The sequence below is a fragment of the Accipiter gentilis genome, chromosome 7 (assembly GCF_929443795.1).
Source record: "Accipiter gentilis chromosome 7, bAccGen1.1, whole genome shotgun sequence".
NCBI lineage: Eukaryota > Metazoa > Chordata > Aves > Accipitriformes > Accipitridae > Astur > Astur gentilis.
The window spans coordinates 7,275,934-7,299,720 of NC_064886.1; the positions used below are offsets into that span (position 1 = coordinate 7,275,934).

The 23,787-nt window shown below is 52.1% G+C and overlaps 1 protein-coding gene across 4 annotated transcripts in view; it reads left to right on the top strand.

The window, feature by feature from the left end:
- The window catches only part of SEPTIN5 (septin 5), a 48,573-nt gene that overhangs the window by 9,527 nt on the left and 15,259 nt on the right, over positions 1-23,787 (top strand). Inside the window, exon 1 of one of the 4 annotated variants that reach the window (XM_049806943.1) lies at positions 7,793-7,900. The exons of 1 other annotated variant lie outside the window; for it this stretch is intronic. In XM_049806943.1, the coding sequence (XP_049662900.1) occupies positions 7,820-7,900 (81 nt within the window). In that variant the 5' untranslated portion in view covers positions 7,793-7,819. 2 more of the 4 variants (XM_049806942.1, XM_049806944.1) reach the window with 2 other exon arrangements.

The following is a 23,787-nucleotide window of genomic DNA, read 5'->3' on the forward strand; positions in this document are numbered from 1 at the left end:
CTCACACCAGGTTCACGGCATTTGACTTAACAGCAATTTAAATAAACCAGAAGCGACTGGATGGAGCCCAGCATTCCTCTTCCTCAGTGCCTGCTCTGTTTGGCTTGCCGGTCTTCCAACAGAAAGGCTGCATGCCATCTCATAGCTGTGTGATGGCATTATTTTCAGCAGCTCTCATTAATGTCAGTGAAAGCCTTTCTGTTTGAGGTGGTAGGGCTGGTCCTCAGCAGCTGCTCAGAGGTTCCAGCCAGTGCCAGGCGTTTTGCTGCCTAGTTTGAATAGCCAATGTAATCTGAACATCTCCCTGCTCCTCCCGTGGTCGCACTGTCATGGGCAGGTGTCAGTCAATAGCAGAATTGTTCTCTTGGTAAACAAGGAATGGTGTTATTGGAGCTGCACTTCATGTAGCAGCAGCGCAGAGTGTGCATGGGGTTGCTAACGAAGGATATCGTGGGGCTTGTTAGTCTGAAAGCTTAATGAGCCCTCTTATGTTTCTTTGCAAAGTGTGCGGATGCTTCTTCAAGTGTGCTGTTCCTGTGTTGCGTCTTGCACTCGGGCATGTTTAGTACTGAAGTGTGTCCCTGCGAGGTAGAGCTCACAGTCCAGATGTGGGCTTTTATCGTGGCATTAATCAACAGTGGATGTCCAGGAAACGTCTGGATGAGACCCCTCCTCTTGCTTCCTCAGATACCCTGTGTACTCCCGAGGGCTGAGCTAATTTGTGGCTCCAATGAATCTGTGTGTATTAGGCACCTATAGCTTGTCCCTTAGCGGTTTATGGCTTTTTCTTCATGACAAATAACTATTTTCCTTTCTTATTTAAAAAAAAAAAATTAAAAAAAATTAGGGCATCCACCCACCTTTTGGCTGGCATCCTGCAGTAATAGGCCAGCATGTGTTTCCTCTAGCAGAGGAGAGCAGGTCTTGCTTGGTATTTGTAAGGCAATGGTTTATAAATGAGCCTGGAAAGAAAAACTGATTTCCCCACTTACGGCAAAATTACATCAGCAAGAAGTCCCATCAAAATTTCTTAAAGCTGGGCCATGAATTTGGCCTGACGCTGTTGATTTGATGACGTACAGTGGGAATAGTCTGTTCCAGAGGTGTGCAGGTGAGGGAGCGTGTTCCCTTTGTGCACATAAATCCAGACCTCCTCCATCCTTGCCCTGTCCCTCGGCGCTGGAGGTTAGAAATCCTCCTGTTACAGATTTTTCTTTCCCTTCTTATCCCCTTGAGGCTGGAGATAAGAACGGAAAGAACTTGACTTTGTGTAGTCCGAGGGCATGCAAGGCTACTGCGAGCCGTGGGGACAGCCACGTTGGGCAGAACCGTGTCTCTGGGTTAAGCTGGTTTTGTCTGGGCTGGGGACTCAGAGGAGGGCTGCCGAGTCTGGCCAGTACGGTGTGACATTTAGCGTGTCTGTGAGGGGATGGTATGTTTCTGACAGGCCTGTGAGGGGCAGCGGGTGAGATCCCACAGCAAAACACAACTAGAGAATAACTCCCAGAAAATAAATCCCAAGAGATTGCTGTTTGGCCTGGCAAGTCAGAGCCCAGGCTGGGAGCCCAAGAAAATTCCTCCCTGTTCTGCATGTGACATTGGTTCTGGGATTTGCTTGAAGATGGTTAGCCTTGGATTCTTAAAAGATATAAAGGTTTGGCTTCATGCTGTGCTGCAGGTCCCAAGAGCTATTCGTGGGTGTCTAATCTGATTTTGTACCCTGTTCTTGTTAAAGGGCTGTGAGTGACAAGTTACTCCTGGCCTCCTGTGGCTGTCACTTGAGCTGACATTGCATGGGGGTGCTGGCAGTCCGTTAACCTACTGTCTGAACTGAGCATTCCTCTTCCTGCCCTACTCTTCCTTCTTACCTGGCAAATGCAATTTTTCCACTCTGTTGCTTCCAAGTTCTTTCTAACATTTGGTATTGCTGCGCCTTGTGTGTCCAACCACCACAGCGTTTACAGTCAAATGACTTTGTCTTGTCTAATATCTTCTTTAGTCCAGTTTCATTGCTCTGACTTCCAGAAATTGGTTATAATCGTTAGAAAAGTGACATTTTCATGAACTCTGCTTTTCCAGTGCCTACTGTGTTACTGTCTCTCATCTTACATCTTGTGCGCTTTACCATTCTTGTTATTTTCAGGTGGAGCCCAGAAAGAAATTTATGAAATCAGCAACACCACTAAAATAGCCACAAGAGCGAGGAGTTTACAATTATCTGTTCCTTCAGATCAGGACTGTATTAATGAGTCTCAGTTAACAGTTTTGCTAGAGGGCAAGTAGAGATTGTATTGATGACTCTGACTGCATAAACTTTGAAGTAGAAATTAAAACTGAAATAGCAGCAAGACCAGTGTCACAGCTATGTTATTTGCAAAGAACAGATGTTATCAAGAACCCAGTTTGTTCTGTGTGATTGGGCTGTGTCCCTGATGCAGTGGCATTAGTTATTCAACTTGGGGCAGTAACCTTTTGTGATTGCTTTCTCACTCAATTTTTGAGGGGAGAGAAATTGTTACCTTAAGGTGGAAAGGATTTTAGGAGGATTAGGACAATATGATTCAGAATGTGTGCCCTTTAATGACCCTCTACAAGATTTAGGGCTTTGTTCTCTTGTCTCCTGCAATCCAGTTGGATGCTAAGGTTTGTTCTTAAGGCTGTGAATTTTGACAAGGAGACCGGAAAAATGCCTTTCTCAAATCTGGTAGAAAATACCATCCCTGAGACTTCGTCAGGACAATACCAGTATTCCAGGTCTGTCCTGGTCAAACTGAGTTGCCTGGTCTGACTGCAGTATTTTACGTTGAATTATCGCTGGTGAAATTTGCCAAAATGGTGAGTTGGGTTACAAACCTGTGTACCTTCTTTGGAAGATCCTAATGGCAGTTCTGACGTTCTCATTCCTAAGCTCAATGGGGCCTCGTGGCGAGGTGTCGGGGTTATTGGGTGTTTGCATGGTGATGGTACCTGTGAAGCCCTCTCCTGGGCCGAAGCCCTCTCCTGGGCCACAGCCCTGCAGTTTCACGTTGTGCCAGCCCAGAACTGTGGGCTGTGCCAGCCCAAAATTAAGCGATCCCACTTGCAGTGCCTCTGAGATTGTTGGCATATTCTGGATTAACCGAGGAGCTGACGCGTTCCTCTGGTCTGGGTTGGTGGTGTGGAGATCAAAGATGATAGGATGAAACATCAGCTCTTCCACAAAGGCCTTTGTACAATGTAGATAATTTAAAGGCAAATTTTTTAGGCAGTTTGCGATAATACAAACCAAGGGCCAGCTTTCTTTAAATAAATACGGATTAAAGTGCCCAAGTCCTTTGAAACCGAGAGGAGCTAGGCACCTCCTATGTCTTTAATAAATTTGGCTTCGGTGAGCAGCCTTGCCACTGTTCTTCCCCCATCATCACTCTAACTGATTTCAGTTGCTGTGTAGCAAGAGCTCTCACCATCTCCCATGAGCAGGCTGCTGCAGAGGAATTTACGCACCTGGTGCCAAGCTTAGAGTTGCCTTTCATGTGCTGTGGTCCATGGATTAGGTCCAGGAAAGGGGCTGGTGAAGGAAAATAACTGGGAAAATACTGCAGGAGGTGGGTTCTGGGCTGCTCTGAATGGGCCTTTCATCTTTGTCTCAAAAAAATCAGTAAGAGCCATCGCTCTGTGAAAATGGCCTTGAAAGGATTATGGCTATGCTCATGAGTGATAGAGCCATCTAAGATTTTTGTTTCTATATTGGAACTGAAACTTTTACAATGCTGCTTCTTTTTTAGGGACTTTGGCAGAGAGATGCTCTGTTGTGGATTAGTGTTCTTAACATCTTATCCTGCCTTGTTTCTTCTGAAAATTGTCCTCTTTATCCTCCTCCAAACTCTTCCTTAAACCCCCCCTGTGCGTACTTGGCAGCAGCTAGCTAGTGGATAGTCACTGTTTATCATACTAGCTGTGCTGCTTTTTGACTGATCCGTGCGCCTGTTAGTTTTCTTATATGCTTCTGATTGCAACCCCTTTGGGCTGGGATTGCCTTTGTGCTCCGGTTCAGCACCCTGCACATGGGGATGCGCTCTTTGGGAGCACGTAGCTGATTGCAATCCCCTTCCTGGGTGACAAATCCGGGGCTGAAGAGCTAGGCAGTGCTTTGCCCTGAGGCTGGATGCTTCTGTATCCCATGTGCCTGTCTCCGCTTCACCTAGACTCTTCCCAGCGTGAAAAACTCATGCAGGCTTTGCTGTTGCAGATCTCTTCTTACCTTTTGCAGTGTTGATAATTGAGGCCATTCTTGCCTGGTTGAACTCCTGTGCCCTGATCTTTCTGGATGTGCCAGTGACAGCAAGGGTGGCAGGGCAAAGAATTAGAGAAGTGCGACGGAGCAGCTGTTTGCTATAGCAAGAACATCTGTATTGACTGGGCTCCCTGCAGTTTGGGAGTGGGTGCTTTCACCTTTAAAATCCAACTCTTAAGGCTCTTGCGTAAACAGTGAAATAGGATCTGCTCCCAGAGGAACAGTTTATATAGTTAAATCTAAGTATTACTGGAAAAGGAAAATACAACCTTCGTCATCTCTAACTGTGCCAGGGCACTGATGTCCTTACGTCTGTGGAATTCCTTTGCATAGAGGAAGCCTGGTTTGCCTGGGAAGAGAGTTTTTTCTTGAATTAGGTTATTTTCTGTTGCTCTTAATACACTAATGATTTCACAGCATCTCCTCCATATCCTCAGATCCTGCTGTCCAGAATATTCAACAGTCCCTCAGCGAATCTTTCCTGCCTATAGTTTTGGAAAATATAGGGTGTGGTTTTGTATGTTTACCTGTATCTTATCTGTGGGTTCCTCAAATATAGTACAGTCCGATTCTTACTAAGCTGCCCTGTGTGAAGCCTTTTCTTTCAGTCTGAATGGCTTTTACAGGCTTTTTTGCCTGTATGTTAAGCAATTTAAAAATAAATAAAAAAACCCCAGAAGAACAACAACACGCAGGAAAACTCTGTGGGAGCATTAGTGCATGCCTGCTGTCACTTGCAGGAGTATTCATGTACAGTTATTTGCAAACAAAATGGCTGTCCATTCCTGCACGCAAGGAGCAGTTGAGTACTGGAAAAGCGTGAAGCCTATAGCAAGCAGAAGTCTCCTACAAACAGTGTTGGTGGGTTTTTTTGGGGAGACAGCTCTCCAGGGTGTCTGGGTGCAGGGTGAGGAGCACAACCCTTCCTGAATGCCTTCCAGCCCAGGATCCTGGAGGGCTCGGCAGGCATTGCTGGCCCACCCAGGGCAGGTGTGGGTGGTCATAGTGAAGTTCTCCCCACTGCTGTTTTAGAGGTGGCAGAACTGAAGCCTGGGACATAACACCTCTGTCTAGAGGCATTTCTGTCTGGAGGCTGTGATTTTTAGGGATGTGCAGCAGCTACTTTGATGGTGTGGCTCCATTCCTCTCTGAGTCAGTCACACCACAACTGAAACTTCCCAGAGGCATTTGAGCCTCAGGAATCCCCTTAGCCGAAATGTTCAACTTCAGACCTGTTCCTTCCACGTAGTGGTTGCTGTTTCTCAGGGCAGTGGGGTGTGAAGCATGCCCTGCTCAGCTCACTGCTGTTGGAGCTCTCCTGTTGGGAGCTAGCAGGCACTGCCCAGGAGGAGGTTTGTGGCTCCTCATCTCCCCAACAAGGCAACCTGTCTGTTGGATATTTGTTTCCCCACTGGGTCCTCACTATGTTGCTGACTTCTGCTGGCATCTTACCAAGTTACAGGTGTGAAGCCAGAACTGGCAGAAAGAAGCTGGTGGGAATGCAGCCAGGTGGGAACAGCCGGCTGCTTCCTCTACTGAAATATGTCTGTCCCGCAGAGTATTTATTCCTAGTCCGTGCTGAAGAGGAACCACCTGTACAGCCCAGGTCTGTGCCTGGTGCCAGGATTTAAGAGGGGTTCCCTTCTCTGGTGCCCACTGCTTCTAGAAGGGCTGAGGCCCACAGAGAAGAAAGCTTTTGCTTTCATTGTGTTTTCGGCTGGTTGGTATCCAGGGCTGGCCTCTGGAAAGAGGCTGGGGAGCAAAGTGCTCTCTGGGAGAAGCCGTTGTGCTGTACTTTTCCTACTGTTCAGCCCCAGGGGTGTTGCGTGATCCAGAGAAACTAGCACAGGATTGGCAGTGCGCATGGTCATGAGCTCCAGTCTTCCATCTGCTTGAAGGAAGTCCTAGAAATATGCAGCATGTGATCCATAGCTGCGCACTCAAGCATACCCTGCCCCTTGCTTCTCTATCCACCGCATTTGCAATAGCTCCCATTACCCCACGGTACTGAGACGTTTTCATGCCCAGCATTGCTTTGGCCAGTCACCGCTGTGACGCGCGTGAGGCCAAGGCCATCTGCATGGGCTGCACTTGGATTGGGTCCAAACAGCGTATGGATCGCAGCAGCTGTATTTGCTGACAAAATGGCCCCATCCAATGGCTGCCATTGCAATGAGACTGGGAATTCTGGAGGAGACCCGCAAAACCTCAGTGCCTTCCTGTGTAGAGCAAAATCTGGGATGAGGGGAAAAAACCACGACCGTGTAGGAGGGAACTGTGTGACAGTGATGTGTCTTGGCCGTTACTGCTTGAGGCACTGTTGGATACTGCAGTCAGTTTAGTGCTTCCAAGAATGAAGCACTGATTCATCTGTGGTCGATGTCTTTTTCAAAGAATGCCACTAAACTGTCAGTCTGGTTTCTCCTGGCCATGTGTGACCACTGCAAGGCTCTTTTCCTTAGGAATCCCCTGTGCTGGTGACCTGAATTTCCATCCTTCTTGCCCAGCCTGGTTTCTCAGGCGTTGGGTTAAGTGCTGCCTGATCCAGGTGTGAGAATCCTGCTGCCACCTTGGCCAGTGTGGCCACCTGGACAGTGGAGAATGGGGCTGTGCTGCAGAGGCCACAGGGTTGTGCTGTTGGTGCTCAGTGCAGCGTGGATAGGATCAGTTGCCAGTACAAACCATTTCCAACGCTATGTGCATGGGGAGAGAGTTCGGCTGTTGCAGTGCAGGCGTTTGGAGGCCAGCAGTTGGAGCTGGGCACAAGGTGGAGCGGTGTGGCTGAGCTAGTCTGACTGCACCAACCTGCGATTTCTCCCCACTGCTCTGCTTGGCTTGGATTTGGGGAGTCAGGGGTCGAGCATAGTCCTATGCAGCTTATGCCATACCCTGCTATTAACCCTAAGCAGTTCCTGCCAGGTTTGTTCTTGCAGGCGAAGGAGGGAGGGTGGAGGTTTCAGATGGCAGTCTGCTGGGAGGCAGAGATTAATGAAGTGTTGAGCTCCTAATAGGGAACATGCTCCATTGATTTGGGTTTCCCTCCCCACCCATCCCGCTCTTCTTAATCTGTGGCACAGCCTTGAGAGCAGCTCGAGAACGGAAGTGATTTCAGACTGGAGGTGACCTCATCCATCTCCAGCTCTGAGGTGGAGCAGCATTTGGAACCACGGCTTATGCTGCTCTTTGAACGATGCAGGCGAGGGGCTGAGGCTCCAGGGAGAGCCCTGTGCTTCCTACTCAGCAGAGTGCTCTTGGCATGTACGGCGTAGGATCTCGCCCGGAGGCCTCCCGCAGTCTGCCAGCTCCCTGAGTGTGGCTGTCGGTAAGATGCAGCTCCAGCCCTGTAAGGTCCTGGCATCTCGCCCCAATTACCAGGATTTAAGGCTGCTTGGTGATGTCTGAGCTGTTGTGCTGCTGTCTGCAAGGGTTGCGACTTCTGCAGGGAGGGGGCAGGGGGTGTGACGTGGCCCCTTTTGTGCTGGCGGAGGGAACAGCCCCGCGGAGGAGCAGCACCAATGTTGGGGATCAGCCCTGTGCATCTGCTTGATGAAAGGGGGTGTACCTGGGTGCTCCCCAGCCCCACGACAGAGGGGCAGTGCCCTGCTGCCAGGCGGTACGGTTGTGCAAGTAAGGTGGGAAGTGGGGGTGGGAAGTGGGTTTTTTTATCTTTTTGTTCTCATCTTTCGACATGCTAGAATTGGGGGGAAGTAGGAAGGAGAAGATGACAGAGCGGAGTCCAAAAACCACAGATGGACAAGAGGCCTTTCTGGAAATTGCACATATCAGAGCACTTCCCTGAAAAGTTCAGGCTTGTCCTGCAGGATGCTGAGCCGTGCCTGGCTGGAAGACATGCTCAGTGCAATAGTGTGTTGGTGCAGGAATGTGCTGAAGGTATGTGCATGGATGGAAGAGTCCCTGCCGGGATCTTTGTATCCGAGGGCCCTGTGGATCAGTGGGAAAGGGGATCAGAGCCCTCCCGGAGGCTTTGCTTTCTAGGAGCAGAGATGTCAGTGGGTGCACAGAGGATTTGGAGCGTGGGGTGGGAGCCAGCTGGGGTGTCAGCTCCAGGTCCCAGGCAGTGGCAGAGAGCTCAGGAGACCACAGGCAGATGCTGCTTGCAGAAACTACCAGAGAATTCTCCTTCCTGACATGGCAAAGGGCCCTTCTTCCTCCTGTCTTGATGTCTGCTACTCTGAGACGGCCAAGATTTTCTCTTGCACAGTTGGAGCCTGGAGTCCTTGGACTCTGCTGGCGTCCAGCAAGCCCAGCTCTACCCTGGCTGCTGGAGCTGGTCTGCCAGGCGCAGCTCTGGACTTCAGTAAATGACCACATGCTCCAGTAAGGACAGCTTCCAAGTGCTGTCTCGCAAGCTGTGGGGGGGAGTCCAGCCACTTCCCCTTAAGCCTGGTTGTCTTCTGGCTCGAGCTCAAGCTGGAGAGATGCTAGGCTGTGGCAGGCTATGGGTGGGAAAATAAAAGCAATCTTTTCTCATGTCCCTGTGGCTGTGTGGCTGCGGAGGAAACTCCCTGTAGCTGGGTAGGCAGTATGGGAGGGGGATAAGTTCACTGGAGGAATTTGCTTTTCTCTTGGCCTCATCCCAGGTGGTATCAAGACTCTTGCTTGGAGATAAATCCCCTCCCACCACTGCTAAATAGGGAGAGTTTAACCGTTCATGGGATCTAGCAAGAGACTTCTCCCAGCCCTCCTACCCCTCTTCCCTCTTGCACTGGAAGCAGGGACTGGAAACAGATCCCATCATGACTGTGCAATGGTGAGGACAAGAGTTTAAAGTCCCATTTTCCTTCTTCCTGCCTCAGAGTTGTCTCCGTGCCTGTACAGGATGGAACAATCTGAAAGTGCATGGACAGGCAGGGATTTTGCACAAAAACGTCCCTTTTGTCCCCTCTGCTCAGCAGCCCACAGCTGTGCCGGTGACATTGGAGTGCAGTGGCAGGTGACTGTGGCCGGCTGGGTGACAGAGGAGCTCTGCCATGTCTGTGAGAAGGGCTTTGGGACAGCAGAGGCCCAAAGAAGGCTCGTGCTGCTGTCAGTGGTGAAGGACACACGGTACCAGTGCTCGCTGCTTGGCAGGGCTCAGGACCTTGGCAGTTCCCTGCCATCTGCGACCTCGTGTGTAAGCCCCAGCAGCATCCCAGAAAGGGGCCATTGAGCCCCGAGCCCTGCCTGTTGCCGGAGTCAGGAGGGCACAATAAAGAAGATGTGTCCGGGCGGCAGCCTGGAATGGGCTCATGTGTTGGGAACAAATGAGCCTTTGTACCAGGCGCTGCCTTCGGCGGGAGGTTTGTCAGCTTTGGAGCTGGGATGCTAATGCGGGGCTCCGTGCCCAGCCCCGCTGTGCTGCTCGGGGCCTCCCCCTGATTCAGGGCTAATAGGCAGCCTGGTGGCAGGGTTGGTGGTTCTTCCTTCGCTGTGGGAGGTCTTTGCAGCAGGTCCTGCTTGCCCGAGCATGGCTTTGCTCGGTGGGCTGAGTAGCTGCAGGAGGCAGGAGTCTTCTGGCCTCTCAAGTCCCAGCGTAGAGCAGCCTGGCTGCTCTGTGCCGTGTGTGTGGCCTGAAGCTGTGCGTGTACAGGCTGTGTGTGTTCCCTGCAATGCATAAAGTCCCCAGGAGCGGTCTCAGGGTGACTGGGACAGGGCTGTAATGGACCAGGATGGCAATGTCACTGTATCTGGGGCTTTGAGGAGAACTATCTCTTGGGAGGAGTTCAGCAGAGCAGGGCTGAGTGGGACAGCTTGACAATATGTGACAGCAAAGCAGCCAGATTGGAGTAGTGGCAAGGGAAGCTCCTATGCTTGGGCTGTTACACTAGATGCACTCATTACAGGAGGATACGCTTTAGAGAAAGCTGTCTTTTCCAGCTATTGAGAACGGACTTGAGGTCTGGCCACTCTCCCGTCTCTGGTTGCAGCATCGGTGCTGCACTGGTGCGGAGCTGAGCGTGGCTGTGCCTGCCGGGTGATTCAGAGCCGCCCTCCCCAGAGCGGTGTGGTTAGTGGTAGGGTATGCGAAACCACAGATGGGCTGAGAAGCTGGTGATGGGATTGGGGTAGTAGGACAGGACCATGTCGGGAAGGTTCCCCTCCGTGAAGCTGTGCAGGATGCTCCAGGCTTTTGATTTTGTGGAATTTTTGTCCAGCTGATTGCTGCTGCTGCAGTATCACAGTGTGCTACTGGCTGCTGCATTTTGTTCATGGTACGTCCTGATATTTCATCCTGTCTCTCCTAAGAGCACTGTTCTGCAGGAAAAGTCGGTTCAGCTCTCTCCAAGCAAGACTATAAAGATTTTTGGGGGAAGGAAAACTTAGTGCATGTTCTGCCACGGTTGTGAACCGCAGGCACCAGCTCTTCCAAAGGGAGGAATTGCTGAGGGGAATTGCAGGGCCTGGGGGGCAGACTGAGAGGAGCGTAATGTCTCTTCTGGCTCTGAAAAACACTGTGTGTGCTCAGAGAGGAAGCAGCAACCACAGAAAAAGCGTAGTTGCTGAACTCAAATTGCCAAGAATTAAGCAATCTGTTTCAAAGCATGAAAACTCCTGTTGAGCAAGAGGACTATTTATTTTCCCTCCTGAGGCAGGTGTGACTGGTAAAACAAGGTGGCAGAGTCCTCCTGCAGTTCAGCTGCCAGACAGGGCCAATTCTTTTTAGCCCTCCCCACGCAGGGTGTCCCCCATTTTTATCCCTTTCCTTATGCTACCGTTTTTGGAAGCAGCCTAGACACTCCCATGCTACATGCTGCTGTTTTTATCTGCACTGTCTGCTCTGTGCTTTTGTGCTGGCTAGGGCTGCGTGGGCACCGCTGGCACCGCTGGCATGTGTTGCCCCTTTTTGATGCAGGTGGGTGTGTGGTTGCCGCAAGCAGCTCATACGTAAAAATGAATAGATGAAAAAAGTGTCTAGGTAAAGATTTCTCTGCACAGTGTGATCTCTGCAGGACCCTGATATAGAAAGAAAGAAGGCCTGGTAGCTGTTGATTTGGGGATCCTGGCTTATCAGTGGCAGATTCCTTTTGGCTTTGTAGAGGGCATACCAAGAGATGTGGGAACACCTTAGTCAACCCCTTCTCTGCTGCGGTGCCATGCAGAGCAGTAAGTCAGTGCAGCTGTGCTGTCTGCTGGGAGCAAGTTCTCTGTGCCTGCAGGGAAGCGGCCTGTGGGTAGGTGTATGACTGAGCTTGATAGCAAAACCAAAGTGCGAGGGCCGCTGTGCCTCCCAGGTGTGTAGTTTGCACAGAGGGGAGGTGCTGGGTTGCTCTGAGAAGGGCAAATTCAGACTGTCTGTCCCAACCAGCTAGCTGTTCAGTCCCTGTGCGCCTAGGAGAGGAAAGTCTCTCTGCAGTCCTTTACTCTGTAGCTGCTCCTGCAAGCCAGGACGTAAGTGGAAACAGATGGTACCATCTCAGTGGTTAGTAGGAATCTCTCACTGCTGCAAAACTGCTAATGAAGTTTGGGGCTGGACTGAAGCACACCGAGGCTGCTGTGCTGACGGGACATGCTGTGCTGGGGTGCCTGTTACGGCCTTTCTGTTGCAAGAGCACTGTGATTGCTGAGCTGGCCTTGTAGCCTGGCAAGTTGCAGTGTTCCCTGTAGCAGCCTCAGACGGGGTGTTCATCTGGGTACCACAGAGCCATCAGGACCTGTCAGTGTCCTTCAGTCTTGGTAAATGATCCGTATGGTCATCCTCACTGTGACTTCCAGACCTTGCATATCACACCTGCGTTATGGAAGGGCATGGGTAGCTCTCTGTTATCCAGCCCAATCTCTGCTAGGACTCTGAGCCAGATACTTCTCCATCCAAGAAGGTCTTTTGCTCTGTTTCACTTCAAATTCAGACTAACTATTCTAATTTTTTCCCCTACTGGTCAGCATCTCTGATAAGGAAAAGCAACACTCAGCAGTTACTGACTATTACTCTTAAGCTTGGAAGAAACTTTGTTTAATTAGCTTTGACAGCACAATTTGATTTAGATATTCAGTGACTTGAAATTTTCTCCCATCATCACAGCATTTAACAGAATGTGAATCTCCAGTCACACTGCAGGGCACAGAGAAGTGATGACTTGTGCAGCAGAGGTGTAACGAGGCTTGGTGTTCACTGGAGCAAGTAGATGGGGGAGAAGGGGAGAGAAAGGTGTTGGAGAGCATCTCTGATTCCCATTTTGATTATTCTGACGGCATCCTCCCCAGCCACAGCCTCGGTGTCTGCTCTGGCAGGGTGCAAGGAGCCAGTGTGAACTCTGGATGGCTGCACAGCCACAGGGAACTGGGGAACAATCCTGGTCCCCAGCCTCTCTCCAGTGGCCTGAGCTCCACAAGCCGTAAGCTGTAAAAAAATTGTACAGTCTTTGAAGTCTGGGAGGAGCACAACCATTTGCTGCCTTGCAGCCCTTACCTTTTCTTCTTCTTTCATGCAGCAAACTGCCAGACTTCGTGTCTGCCTGGCCAGTCCCACAGCTGTGTTGGTGGCCCACAACACAGCTGTGGTGGGGACCTCTTCGGGTCAGCTGGGACTGTGACGCCCTTCGGGAACACCACCAGGCCATGCTACCGCCGTGCAGCAGCAGCGCTGATCCGCTGCGGTCGCTGGTGTGCGAGGTGTGCCAGGCCCTGGGAAGCCCGGCCAGGCCACAAATGGTGGAAGAGGCACCGACTGCTCAATGGCTGCAGTGTGTCAGGCCTTGTGGTCTGCGAGCCGGCCAGTGGCACAGCTGAGTGAGACTCTATCCAGCGCTTGGTGGGCAGCCAGTAACAGGCTGGCATGGATCTGGGGGAGAGAGTCAGCAGCAAGCTCCTGAAATCTTCCGAAAGTCTTTTCAAAGCCCTCACCATGGGGCAGGCGGCAGTTTGGGTTTTGCAGCCAGGTGGAGAGTAGAAACTACCCAGCCCAGGCAGCGATGCGGAGCTGCTGGAAGTCTCAATGGTTTGTATCGGAGGGCTGTGAGACTGGCAGTGCTCTGCATGGGCTCAGGACATTGCCTGCGGAGATCACAGTATGCTACAGGGTACAAGAGGTCAGAATTGACAGATCAACTCTGAAAACCTCAGTTTGTACATTTCCTGGAGGGGGGGATCTGTGGAGGAGCCCTAAATCCCAGCAGGATAACTCCTCTGCTGTCCTCTGTCAGGTGGAGATGATGTGTCTGTGTGTCTCTGCAGGTCCTGGGGATGCTTTTGCAAGCATCAGGGCTTCAGGTACCAGTACTGCTTCCTAGAAAGCCACTGCTTAGTGGCAGGGGAGGACAGACATCTTGTATGTTCAGTGAGGATCTCTGTTGATACTTCATCTGGGCACACACTCCTTCCCTTCTCTGGGAGCTCTGAGAGACAGCTCTGTGTTGATTTACCCCAATTTCATCGTGGCTCCATCTCTTTGCTCAGGTTTCCTGCAGGAGAGTGTTATGATCTTTTTCTGAGAACATCTCACACCACTGCTGATAATCAGGTGTGCTTTTTTAGGCCCTACCTGAAAGGAGCTTTTAGCACCACTGCTCATAAATTGAGGTCTGCTGCAACCCCAGTGCAGCTGATTGCTTATTGCTGCTGATTAGCTAATTGCTTCCATTTGCCAACAACATCACACTCATTTTAACCAGGCGGGGAGAAGGGGCAGGGTGCAGGTGTGGGAGGGAAAGCCGTGTTTGCCAGACTGAAAAGGACAAATGCTTCTGCAAGGAAGTACTCAAATTGTTGCGCAGTTCACTCTGCTGTTTATATTGAACCAAGAGAAGCATCCAGGGGAGGAAGGGAACAGAATTTCCCTCTGACTAATGCTGCTGGATTGTGCAGGGCTGCGGGGGAACTGCCAGCCAGAGAAACCATCAGGAGGAAAAAGGAAATGGAAAGGGAATCTAATTACCCATCTGCAAAGACAGATACTAGTCGCGATGCAGGGCTTAACCCTGATGTGGGCAGCGAGGTTTGCGTAGACTGGTCATATGGTGGGGCTGGGAAACGGGCTCCCGGGGGTCCCCTCTGGGATGGCAGATGGTTTAGTGCATATCACGGGGAGCCGGGTAAGACTAGAAGCCACATAGCTGTGTTCGCTGGGGACGCTGCCCCATGCTTGGCTCCCAGGGGAAGCACTTTGCAGCTGGGTACAGCTGTGTCGTTTCTCGGTGGAGGAGGACTGTGGGCAGAGTTGTGCAGGTGCAAAGGGAGGAGGGTAAATGCCTGGCACCCTCTCAGCAGGCTCGTCTCAGTGAAGTGGGCTGGTGGTGCAAGCCCGGGGATGAGGGAAGGAATTGTGGAGGTCCCTGCGTGCCTCTGCCATCTCAAGGAGCGTGCACAAGGACCGTGCTTCATGTTACTGCAGCGTGACTGCGCGGGGGCAGCTGACAACAGGGAGAGAGGGTGGGAGACTGGAGCCTGGGGGTCTGAGCGCTGGATGGAGACCTGCAGGAGACCCCCAAGGAAGGAGGAGGTGCCTCTACCTCCTGGTCATGGAAAGCAGCAGTCTGTCTGGCCTTGAAGGGTGCAGTCTGCAGAGGTTTTGGGGGGGTTATTCCTCACACAGGCTGAGGCTGGCTTTTCTCTGTTTGGGTGCCTCCCAGGACTGAAGGTTGCTTTAGACATCTGCCTTTTTCCCCTTAACTAATGGAATTAAAAATAACCTGGTGAGCTAAGAGTGGGTTTATTCTCCTCTCCTGTGGGCATCAGCTACTCCTAAAGTTATGTTAATTGTAGCTGGGAGACCCAGACAGAGGTTGGGAGCTGTCCCAAGACAGCTGGCTTTCGTTCTCCCAATATTGTTTTCAGGAGCCTGCTGGGAGGACAGCAGGGTTAAGAAAGACCTCCTTCCAGAGTTGGGAGTATCTGTGAGACAGGCGTACTGGGGATGAACCAGGAGCATTCCTGCTTGGGTGGAGCATCCCTTTTCCAGCCTTATTTGTCCGCTGCCTTGCTCTCCACGGTCCGTGCTCGGTGTGCTGTTTGCAGGTGTGGTGCCCCAGCCTGGACTGTCTTCCCTGGTGATGCCCTTGGACTAGGCCCTGCTGGACTAGGTGTGAGTGTCTCACAATGCTCAGAGGCCGTGACGCCCTCTCCGGTTCAGGATTCAGCCTCTTTGGTAGACAGGCCTGATCCTGCATCCCTTACTCACGTGAGCAGTCGTCTCTATTTCAAAGGGACTACTCGGTGAGTAAGGATCGCAGGATTGGGACCACTACCTATAACTTTAAAGTTGGACCTTCTGTAAGATCCTGTCCCCAGCCTTTTTCTGTTCACATATGTTAATATGCATCAAGAGCTTCCAAAACGGCTGATGTTTTTGTCATTTGGATGGAGAACCTGAGAGCTGGAGCAGCAGTGCCCTTCCATTTCGGAGGATAAATCACCATTATTTTCCACCCTCTCCCACCAAACGGCTCCCAGCCCAGCCAGCTTCCATGCCATGGAGCAATGTGTACCTGTTTGTCTCCGAAGCATTCCTGTTCCCAGCTTCTCGGGGCTGGCAGGGCTCTGCTTTGCCTCTCTCTGGTTTCCCTAGCTGTAGCTTTGAGATGACGGGCAGGGAATCTATTTAAGCCTGATTTGTGCTGCAGAGCTGGAGGATGAAGCAGAGGGAAAGATGAGCAGTGGTAGTGCTGAGAGACTGCTGCAGCCCCTCTTGTGCCACCTGGTTTCTCCTCCTGTCTGAACAGCCTAAATTTGGAAACCTCTGTCCTTCGCTAAGGTTTTGAACGCGTTCGCAATTGGAGCCGCCGGTGCCTGCGACCTTGGGTGAGGTGGAAGCAACGAGGGTTGCGGGTTTGATCTGCAAATTGATTTCTGTCTGGCCCTGGTCCCGGGAAGCCACCGTGGGAGCTCCCTCTTCCCTGCGGGAGCCGTTCTGCTGCGGGCCGGCTTCTCCCTCGCGTGGAACATGTCGGTATGGCAGCGGGGAAGGTCTGGCTGGCAGGTCTCCTCTGGAGAGGAGAGCAACCCAGCGTTTTGTGGAAGAGTTCCAGCCAGCTCCGCATCTGCCCGGTTTGTTACATTTTGCAGATTATCCCTAAATGATGAGCAGAGGAGCTGGGTGTGACAAGAGCTGTGAATTTGCTCCAGAGGGAGTCACGAGTTTAAACGAGCGGGAGGCAATTTGTGGTCGTCGGTTCTTCGGCTGAGCTGGAAGTGGAGGCATCGCTTGAGTCACACGGTGCCTCTTGGGAAGCGTGAGGTGCTTCGAGTAGAAGCAGGGAGCACAAATACCTTTAAAATGGAATTTGATAAATTTCCGCAGGGATTATGTGACAAAGCAGCGGTGATCCTTGAGCGGAAATTAAAGCTTGACCTGTGGTGTAGGTAAAAGAAAAGACAGGCGATCTTGTTGCTGTGTTGATTGTGCTTGTGGCACTGTATGTACAGGAGGTTAATCCTGTGCTTTGGGATTTCTGCGGTTCTGGTCTGGTATCTTGCTTTTCCCTGAGTATCAAAGGAGGAAGCCTGGCTAAAGTGTAAGGGCTCTGATGCTCCCAGTAACCATTTACATCGAGCCTTGCTTGCAAGTTCAAGGTTAAATTAATCACCAGAGTTTAGAGCAGCAAGGCATTTTCTCTTGGGTCAGGAACCTCAGGGTGAGCGTGCAGCTCTGCAGGTGATGGAGCAGCAGAGTCCAAACCTTGTGATACCCATGAGATTCATCTGTCTGAAGTCAGCACTGACTTTCCACATAGTGGGCGAGGAGGCAGCGGGAGGAGAAGGTGGAAACTGAGCCATGGAAGTTCCCAGCTGTGCACCCCAGGGAAGACACCTGCAGCTCCTCAGCCTCCATTGCCCTGGTCCAAGCTGGGAATGGGTTTACTGCCTGCTGCTGCTCCCATTCAACTTGAGCAAATGGCTCCTCTGGAACTGCCCTTCCCATCCTGGTAGAAAAAAGCCAGACACCAAATTTCCCTTCTGAGGGGAATTCTGAAAATAGCTTTATCTGCTTCAGAGGAAAAAACATAAATGCTGTTATGAGGTGACTGTGCTGACCCTGCAGAGCCATGGATATGCAGAGCTTCACCAGTCCTATGCACAGGCCAGGCTGGCTGGGTGCATCCCTCATGGGACTCTATTGCCTGGCTCTGTGCTGCTCAAGAGTGCCTGTCTGGACCAGGCTGAAGATTTTCCTTCCATGACACGGTCCTGGTTGTTCACCAAGGATGGAGCCTGAGCACTGAAGTCCTTAGGCTGTAGCATCTCTGCCAGAAACCAGCTCCCCTGCGGGTGGGGGACCTCTCCTGCGAGCTGGCTGAAGCCCTGTCTTCTTGCACTGTGCTGCCGTCTCTCAGTCTCCTTCCCCTAGGTGCTCTGGTTGATGTGGGGGGAGAGCTCTTCACACCTGGACCTCTGGATCTAGCTCCCCTTCATGTTATCTTCGCTGCTCATAGTTGAGCTTCTTGGCTAAGCCCACGCAAAAGGCTGAGCATGGAGGCTGTCAAGGAGAAAGCCCCTCTTTGATGGGAGCTGGGGGCTGCTGGGAGGAAGGTGTGTGGGGCTCTGGTTGTTGTGGCTGGAGACTGGCCAGGACGGTGTACATTTAGCCGAGGACAGAATTTCCTCTCCTTGCCCCCATCCCCATCTCTGATCTGTGCTGGTCTCTTCTCGCTCATCCTTGCGTCGTTTCTGCTCCTTGCTTTTTGCATTCGCAGCCACCTCTACCAACTGCACTGATGTTCGTGTGGCAGATCTCTGTCCATCACTGCTGCCAGGTCCCAAGCACTGGGTGTTTTTCTTAATGGGGTTTATCGCTTCTAGCTCCAATGACTGTGTAATGGCACAGCACTGTGTCTGTGTTTAATTAGCGCTGTTGGTGAAGTGTGGCTCTTTGTTCCCTGGGTCAGCGGTGTGGACTGCAGCACGGGCATTCGCTGATGTGCTGCTCTCGGAGAACATTTCTATGTGCTGGCCAGCTGCCCGGTGGTGAATTTTGCCTTAGTTTACATCTAAAAACATTAAATAATGCGTTTTCTCTCCTCTTCTCAGAGCCTATCTTCAGCACCACAGGCTAGAAATCCCCTCTAACAAAGGGAAAAGTAGGACATTGCTCTATCACTGCAGCTCTACCCACGTGTACTGCGTCCCCTGCCCAGAGCAGCTCTTGAGGCTGCGCTTGCCCTGAGCTGGCTTCAACGAGCCAAAGGAGAGGGATGTTGCAGAAGGGTAGGTGTGTGGTTTGGCTCTGTCCTGGCCCTGTTGTTAGCGAGCAAGTGTTCAACATGGCAGCAACGCAGAGGGGCTAGGCTGTGCCAGACGGCGCTCATTGATTATTTCTTGTCTTTCTCTTTTGCTGTCATACTTTGACAAAGAAGGGCTGGTCCGTGAGGTTGAATGGGCTTGGTGTACCCCAAGCCTGCATTTCCCTTGCTGAGTGCTCGGCAGGTTTGGGCCGGGCAGAGCTCTGCTCTGGCAGTCAGAAACCTGGGTTCAGCTTCACCCCTGAGCTGCTGCTGCTAGCACCTGCCCGGAGAGGAGGTTAGAGGTGCATGTGGCCCGCAAGCCAGTGGAAGAAAACATTTTGGCTTTGCTCTAGATCTTGAAAGGGCAAAGATGTGCATTTCCCTGCTGAGTTCTGCTGCACACCACGTGTGAGATGTCCTGTGTGCTATTTTTCATGTTGTACATCAGATTTCTTGTTGGAGGAGCAGGCCAGGGTTTACACTGGGCATTTCCAGGGGCTGCATGGAAAGGGAGAGGGGCAATCAGAAAGGACAGGGGCAAAATAAGGTTTAGCTTGGCTGTCTTTGGGAAGTTTTCACATGGACCAACGTGAGCCAACGGCTCTGGGTGTGTCATGTGGCACATCTGAGGGACACAAACCCTTCTTCGGTCTTCTCCGTGGCCCGTCATTTCTGGTTTGGTGACTCTTGGTAGGAGAGGAGCCAAGATGAGTGTCTCTAGGAGAGGCAGAGGAGGCAGAGTGTGGGACCAATTGACCCTCCTTCAGCATTTTGAAAGCCATAACATTGGCCATGCGGTCTTAAGATGCTCTCTATAGCCAAGACCTACCCTTCTGGGTTTCTTTTCCTAATGTGCTCTCTGCGTTCCCAGGCGTGGCCTCCTGGCTGGAGTTCCTCCCTGGCTGCCAGTCCTGAGAGTGAGTGTGATGTGTGAGAGCTCAAGGTGCTCAGGAGACAGTAGCTCCTTGTTCTTCTCTGCACTGTCAGCATGGCTCCTGGGGCCATGAACAACACTGTGGTTTCGTTGCAACCAAATAATTGTTGACTTCATCCGTGATCCCAGCTCAGAAGAATGCTCTGATTTGGTGCAGTGGGCTTGTGGGGACACAACATGTCTCCATGTGCCCTTGGAAGATGCTTGTGGTTGGTGGCCATGTGGCCTGTGTCCTCAGACAAGGGTTTACCAAGCCATGAGAATTCATGGGGCTTGGAGAGGGTTTGCTTGCAGCTACTGTGGTTTATGGTATGGAAGGACTGGTGAAACCTCTGTGTTATCTCAAGTAAGTTTGGATGCATTTTTGGTGTGCTACAAGCCATTGCTCTTGCTGCCCAGTGCAGACAGCATGGTACCTTCATTGCTTCTTAGTCATGCACAAGGTGCAGACCCCAGTGGTGGAGTCCTCTAGTCAGGAAAGCAAGGATTAGGTATTGTGAACGTAGGAGGAAAAAAACGAGCATCATGAACGTGGCCTGACCTACCACTGGGCTGGGAAGCTGTTGTAGGGTTATTGGCTTCCTGAGGAATGGAGAAAAGCTGCAAAGCAGGGACAGAGCCACTGAACGGGGACATGTTCTGAGAGGTGGCAATTCTTGCCACACCTAGATCTTAGTCCAGGCCTTCTGTTACATGCAGAAACACTTGGGAACAAAACCCCGTGGGCGTAATTTAAAGGTGCTGCTGGCAGAGCAGGGTGGCTTGGAAAAGGGCTTCCTGCGTGCGATATGACAGCTGCTGTATGGCGGGAGTTTTCCTGCTCTGGGAGTGTTTCCTGGTTCTTCTCCATTTATTTTTCTTAGCCTTTAGGACCTCATGCCTGCAGCTTCTGGGGTTGCCTTCCTCAGCTTGCAGGATGGCAGCATAGGTAAACCACTGTTCTTTTTCTTTCTTCTTTCCTTTTTTTCCCAGCATGTGGTGTGTTTCTAAGACCTTTCCACTCTCACAGCTGCCCCCAGACTTCAGGCCACTGGAGACCTTGCGGTAACTTAGTACCTTATGGCAGAACCTGGTGTCAGCCACGCTTGGGGTGCTCGGTGGAGGCCCTGGGTTGTGGCCCAAGGGTGACCAGCACAGACCCTGCTGGTCAGGTGTTCTGTGGAGCCGCTGATGGAAACCCGCAGTTCCCAGAGAAGCAGCAGGAGCTCTGGCTGGGAGCAAGGCAGGAGTGTGGCAGCAGCCTGCATCCCTCCCCATTTGAAAGCAGAAAGCTGCTCAGGAACCCGTGTGGCAAGTGACAGGTTCCTCCAGCACCACCAGTGTTACCATCTCATGTGACTTTATTATATGTGCTGTTATATTAATCCCCCAGTTTCTGGAGTCATGTAATTGTATGAAATCGTCAGCTTTTGTCTGTTTCAGATAAATTCCTGTTCAGTTTCTATGGCTGCATAGAAAAGCTGGAAAGCAGGTCTTATGCATATGTTCAGAACCCAAACTTGAGGTTTGAATGACTTTTCTGTGCATGCTGGGCTGTTGCTGGGCTGGGTTCTTACGCTTAACAAATACACGTACTTCTTTATTTTGAAAAGCCTTCAAAGCTTAAATGGTTGCTATAAGGTCCAGAATACGTCAGCTGCTATTCCAACTGAATTCAGAGATGAGGCTGCAATAGAGCCTGGACTAGACAACAGATGGACCTGCACCATGTGGAGGCAGATCCACGTCAACCAGGACTAGGATCTGGGGGCTAGATTTGGACTCTGCTTTTTGGGAGCTTTCTGGACCCTTTAGACCTTCACACGCACAGCCAGAAGCAGCACACTTTTGCCGAGAGCAGGTTTCCTTGCAGCGAACCTTTGTCTCGGCTGCGTCAGTCAGGATATCTAAGAAATCCTCCGGCTGAGTAAGCCCATCTGACAAAAGGAGTCAGACTCATGGCTGAGACGGCATCCGGTACGTGCACAACCTCTCCGCGGGACACTGGCAGAGCGAGAGACATCGCCTCTGGCCTGTGGCCATGGTGGCTTTTGTCCTGTCCTTGCTGGCAGGCTCCTCCTGCAGCACAGGCGGAGGCAGGAAATCCCGGGCAGCTGCCGTGGGAGCCCGCTCGCCTCTCCTGGCTTCTCCTCTCCTCTCCTCCTCGCCTCGCCTCACCGGGCCACAGCGCCGAGGCGAGCTGAGCCAGCCCTGCGTGTGTGTGCATGCGTAGGCGGGGGGGCTGCCGCATGGATTTAGCGAAGGCTGGGAGGGAACACATGGGTTGGGTTTTTTTTTTCTTGGCCCGCGGTGGCTGTCCATCCTGCCGGCCGCGGTTATGGATTCGATCATTATTCAGGAGCGGTTAGTGGAGCGGCTGCTTTCTCCCCGGACGCAGGCACAGCGAAGCCACCCAGCCAAGCTGAAGGTACGGGGATGTATTTATAGCCCTGTGCAAACCAGGGAGCAGCAGGGACAGGAGGGGGGGAGGATGGTGCCCGAGAAGACGTGTGCAGCAGGAGACGAGACCTCTGAGGAGCAGAGGAGCGGAAAGACGCTGGTAAGGGAGAGATGGCGGGGACAGAAAAGAGGGGAGCAGCCCCGGTGGGAGCGGGTCCGAGAGGCGCGTTGGACAGCTGGGAGACGTGCGACATATTTTTGTGCGGTTCTTTGATGCAGTGATTCCCTGCCTGGATGGTGTGTGTATGCTTGGGGGGGGGGGGGGTTGCTCAGGGCAGGAGTTAGCACTGTGTGTGTGCCCAAACGCAGTCTGGTTTGCGTTATCATGTTAATGCTGTGCTTTGCTAGCTGGTTTTCCTTCTGCTGCAGCAAATGCTGGCGGGCGAGTAGTTTTGCTGATACTCCTGTGTTCAGCCCCAGGCCTGAGGCAGCAGATGTACACGGGAGATGCCCAGGGGATTGTTTGCGTGATGAATTTATGCAGCTTTTTGGCAATGAAAGGAAGCGAAGGGTCTGCCTCTCCTCTGGGACTGGGCTGTGCTGGTTCGTGCAGACGCAGATGTGGCGGCCGTGCCTGGCCAGAGGGAAACGGCTGGAGGAAGGGCTGCCTGGGAGGGAGCTGGATGGTTTGCACTGGAGGCTGCAACACTGAGAGGGTGTCCCCCCCAAAGAAGTGGAGGCAGGGGCACCAGGATCCCAGCACAAGCTCCATCGTTTCTGGTGTTTGCTCCGGACCTGGAGTAGGGGCTATTCTTCAAATGTTCTGTGGTCCCGTGGTGTTTAAATTTTTGCCCTTTTGAATATACCCAGCAAGACCCCATTTATCCCCAGGCTGAACGGTGCAGTGACACGAGATCAGGATTGGTTTAAACAGCACATCCACCAGAGAGGCGAGGAGGGAATGGGGAAGGACAGGAGCGATGGAGGCCATGCTGTGCACCCTGCCTTGGAGGTGTAGACAGCCCTGCGGACACCTTGGTACTGGGGATGACTTCTCCTCTGTGCAACAGATCCCAGATTTTTCTACCCCTGATGGGAACAGGACTTGAACCCACCAGTGCTTTGTTCTGTGGCTTGAACTCCTAGGGAGATTACTGCCTTCCAGGGAGCCTTGGCTGCCTCAGCTGGGTAGTGGAGGATGTGAGGACGCAGCGTGTTGCTGTGATGTCCGGTGAAACAGCGAGTGTGTGCCGAGGAGAGTACAGACATGTTTTGCTTAGCCTGGGGTGCTTTGGTTTGTAACAGGGCCCCAAATGTCGGCCACATCTCTTGGTGGCCTCCACTGCGGTGCATGGGGCACATTCCCAGGCACGTGGGAGTGGGTCATCAGCGGGAACAAAGGCAGCATGTGGAGGAGGTGGTGGGGAGAGGGGCTTTTCGTGCCGGAGTGCCTCTGGCATGGCCTGCCGGGGCCCTTTCCCGACAGCTGGGGCTGGTAAGGGAAGCACGGTGCAGCAACTGGCTGTCCTGTGTCAGCTTGATGGGAGCTGGCTCACGAGGGTCAGGAGCGCGCGGAGGGGGCTGTGATATCTCCAGGAGCTCCGTCAGTCCAAGTCTCTCATCTAATTAATGGATTTTAGCTTTTCACAATCCTAAAAGCCACCTTCCTCCTTCAGTAGCCCTCCCAGCCCTCTACATCCCCTTCAGCGCTCTCTGTCCTGTGCATAGTTGCTCAGCAGATAGCGTCCCTGTTGGGTCCTAATGAAGATGGTGAGTGGTATAGAGCTTTGAGCAAGGCAGACACCAGGATCTGGAGGCTACTTGGGCTCCTTAAATGTGATGTTGATGTTGGCACACTAGCAGAGATGGTAGCACATGCCTGTCACAGTGACTGGGATGGGAGCACACGTTGGGTAGTCTCAAAGCCAGGATGAGGAGCCATGTGTCTATGCTGGCCATGGTGCAGGGACCACACTGTTGTTCCTGAGAGAAAGCTGTTAGAAGAAGGGGATTTTCCCCGCCCCGTCCCGTCCTCCCCAATTTCCCCT